The 1,892-nt window shown below is 39.2% G+C and overlaps 1 protein-coding gene across 2 annotated transcripts in view; it reads left to right on the forward strand.

Annotated features, from left to right (window-relative positions):
• Window positions 1–1,219, forward strand: part of CUNH5orf63 (chromosome unknown C5orf63 homolog) — a 41,369-nt gene extending 40,150 nt beyond the window's left edge. For both annotated transcript variants that reach the window (XM_030888886.2, XM_045285297.1), the window contains one exon: window positions 679–1,219. In XM_030888886.2, coding sequence (XP_030744746.2) covers window positions 679–758 — 80 coding nt within the window. In that variant the 3' untranslated portion in view covers window positions 759–1,219. The remainder of the gene's footprint in view (window positions 1–678) is intronic.
• Window positions 1,220–1,892: the final 673 nt, after the last annotated feature.

Here is a 1,892-nt window from a genome sequence, read left to right on the forward strand (position 1 = left end):
TGTCACTGCCTCCAATGTAGCTTGGACTTCTTCCTTCAGTACCATTAGTTCTTGATGTTCCCTCTTGAAATGGTTGAATGTTGACCACTTCTCTTTGGTACAGACTGTATATATCTTTCATCTTGGGATGCTTCCTGCATTGTTCAATATTTTCCTCATAGAAGGTTTCAATATTTCCATTCAAGACTTACATTTTTTTCTTCAGTTCTTTCAACTCTTTGAGATATATTGAGTGTGTGCTTCCCTTCTAGTTGTCTAACTCCAGGTCTGCACATTTAATTATAACACTTCACACAAACAAGATGGGCCTAGTATAATTACAGCATTTCTTAATGATTCAAGAACACCAAGATGTAAACAGGGTACAAATGAAAACCCAGTTCAGCCTACGGCCCTATTGTGTTAATTACAATGACCACAAGTGGCGCTGGCCTTACTGAGTCGTGACATCATACAGCAGAGCATGGGGATGATGCTGCATCTTTAGGTCAGGGTCAGCCCTCCCTGACCACTATGGTAGAAGAGAGGAACATAAACTTCAGAAAACATTTCCTCAAAAAGGAGTTAAAGAGTTCAGTTTCACCATGGGGCAAAGTTTTAGCTGGGAAGCTCTCTTATTCAGATTGACTTAATCCTTAACCAGGAAAATGAGGCATTGCTGTGTGTTCTTTTTTACAGATTTACTGCTAAGAAAATGGGCATCAATTCACAACGTGGATGATAAAAAGGTGTTCCAAGTTGGAAAAATAACTGCCTGAGAAGCTACGTCTTAAGATGTAACTCCACCTCACCTTCTGTTTTCTCTGTAAAGTCGCTCTCAAAACAAGGCTAGCATCACTCTTTTAAGGCCCAGGGAGATTAATGCATTCAGAAACCACAGACCGGGATTTATTCCCATTGTGATCGCTGACTTCTTGTGTCAGCCTTTTGTTCTGCATGACAGCTCTCGTCTTGCAAACCAGCAAGATCCCTGAATTTTGCAAAGATCCTGCTCTGTGGAGCATTTTCAAGTTGGGGTTTTTAGCAACGTCGGATTTCTCTATACCAGTAATAAAGGAAAAGCTGAGAGGTCGAAGGATGCCATTGAGTTCCCACCTAACAGCACATAAAAAATACCCTCTCAGCTGTCAGACGCAAGCCAGAATGGGCATGACCGTTGGGTTAGTGTTGTTTTTAAATCTCTGCTTTACTAAATAAATATAATAAAACATAATTTAGATAGTCTCTCTTTTAGGTCTCTTCTTTGAAAGTATTGCTATCTATTAGCACATGTGTGAAAATATAATACTCTCTTTTGTGGTCCACAATGTGAGGCCAAAGGATGCCTTCAAGAGAAATACAGGATACGGCAGTCATTCTAAGTAAATTGTACAGAGAGGAGAAGAGTCAAACAGATTGCTACACATCCTTAGGACGAAGCATTGATTTGCCACTGGTGCGGAGCCTTATAATTATGTGTAATTCCCCACTTAGGCTCTTTAGTTGTGCTGAACATTGGAAAAAGCTAAATGATGAGGAGGAAAAAAGAGAAAGGAGAAATTTTAACATTCGAAGGAAGGAGCCCATTTAAATTAAAATGTCCTCTCACCATAAGGGGGCAGTTAGGAGTTTGAAAGTTGGCATCCTATTGTCAAATATTTGTTTTATTTTTTTTAATCGATTTGATATCCTTATAAATCTGCCTGATTAAAGTCAAGAACGGTTCCTTCTGTTCAGAAAACATGATCACTTTTTGTTGATATTTTTTCATGCTCTGACTGGTTTTGCATATCCGGAAGAGATAAATCTTCAAACCCTGGAAATAAATCTTCTTTTTCCTCCCTGCCAAATCCGTAATATGATCCTTTTCTATTGCTGACAGCACCATCAGAAAAGTGGACGTGCTTTGCTTG

The sequence above is a fragment of the Echinops telfairi genome, unplaced genomic scaffold (genome assembly GCF_000313985.2).
Source record: "Echinops telfairi isolate 266 unplaced genomic scaffold, ASM31398v2 ScPeMD7_7469;HRSCAF=8507_1, whole genome shotgun sequence".
Taxonomy (NCBI): Eukaryota; Metazoa; Chordata; class Mammalia; order Afrosoricida; family Tenrecidae; genus Echinops; species Echinops telfairi.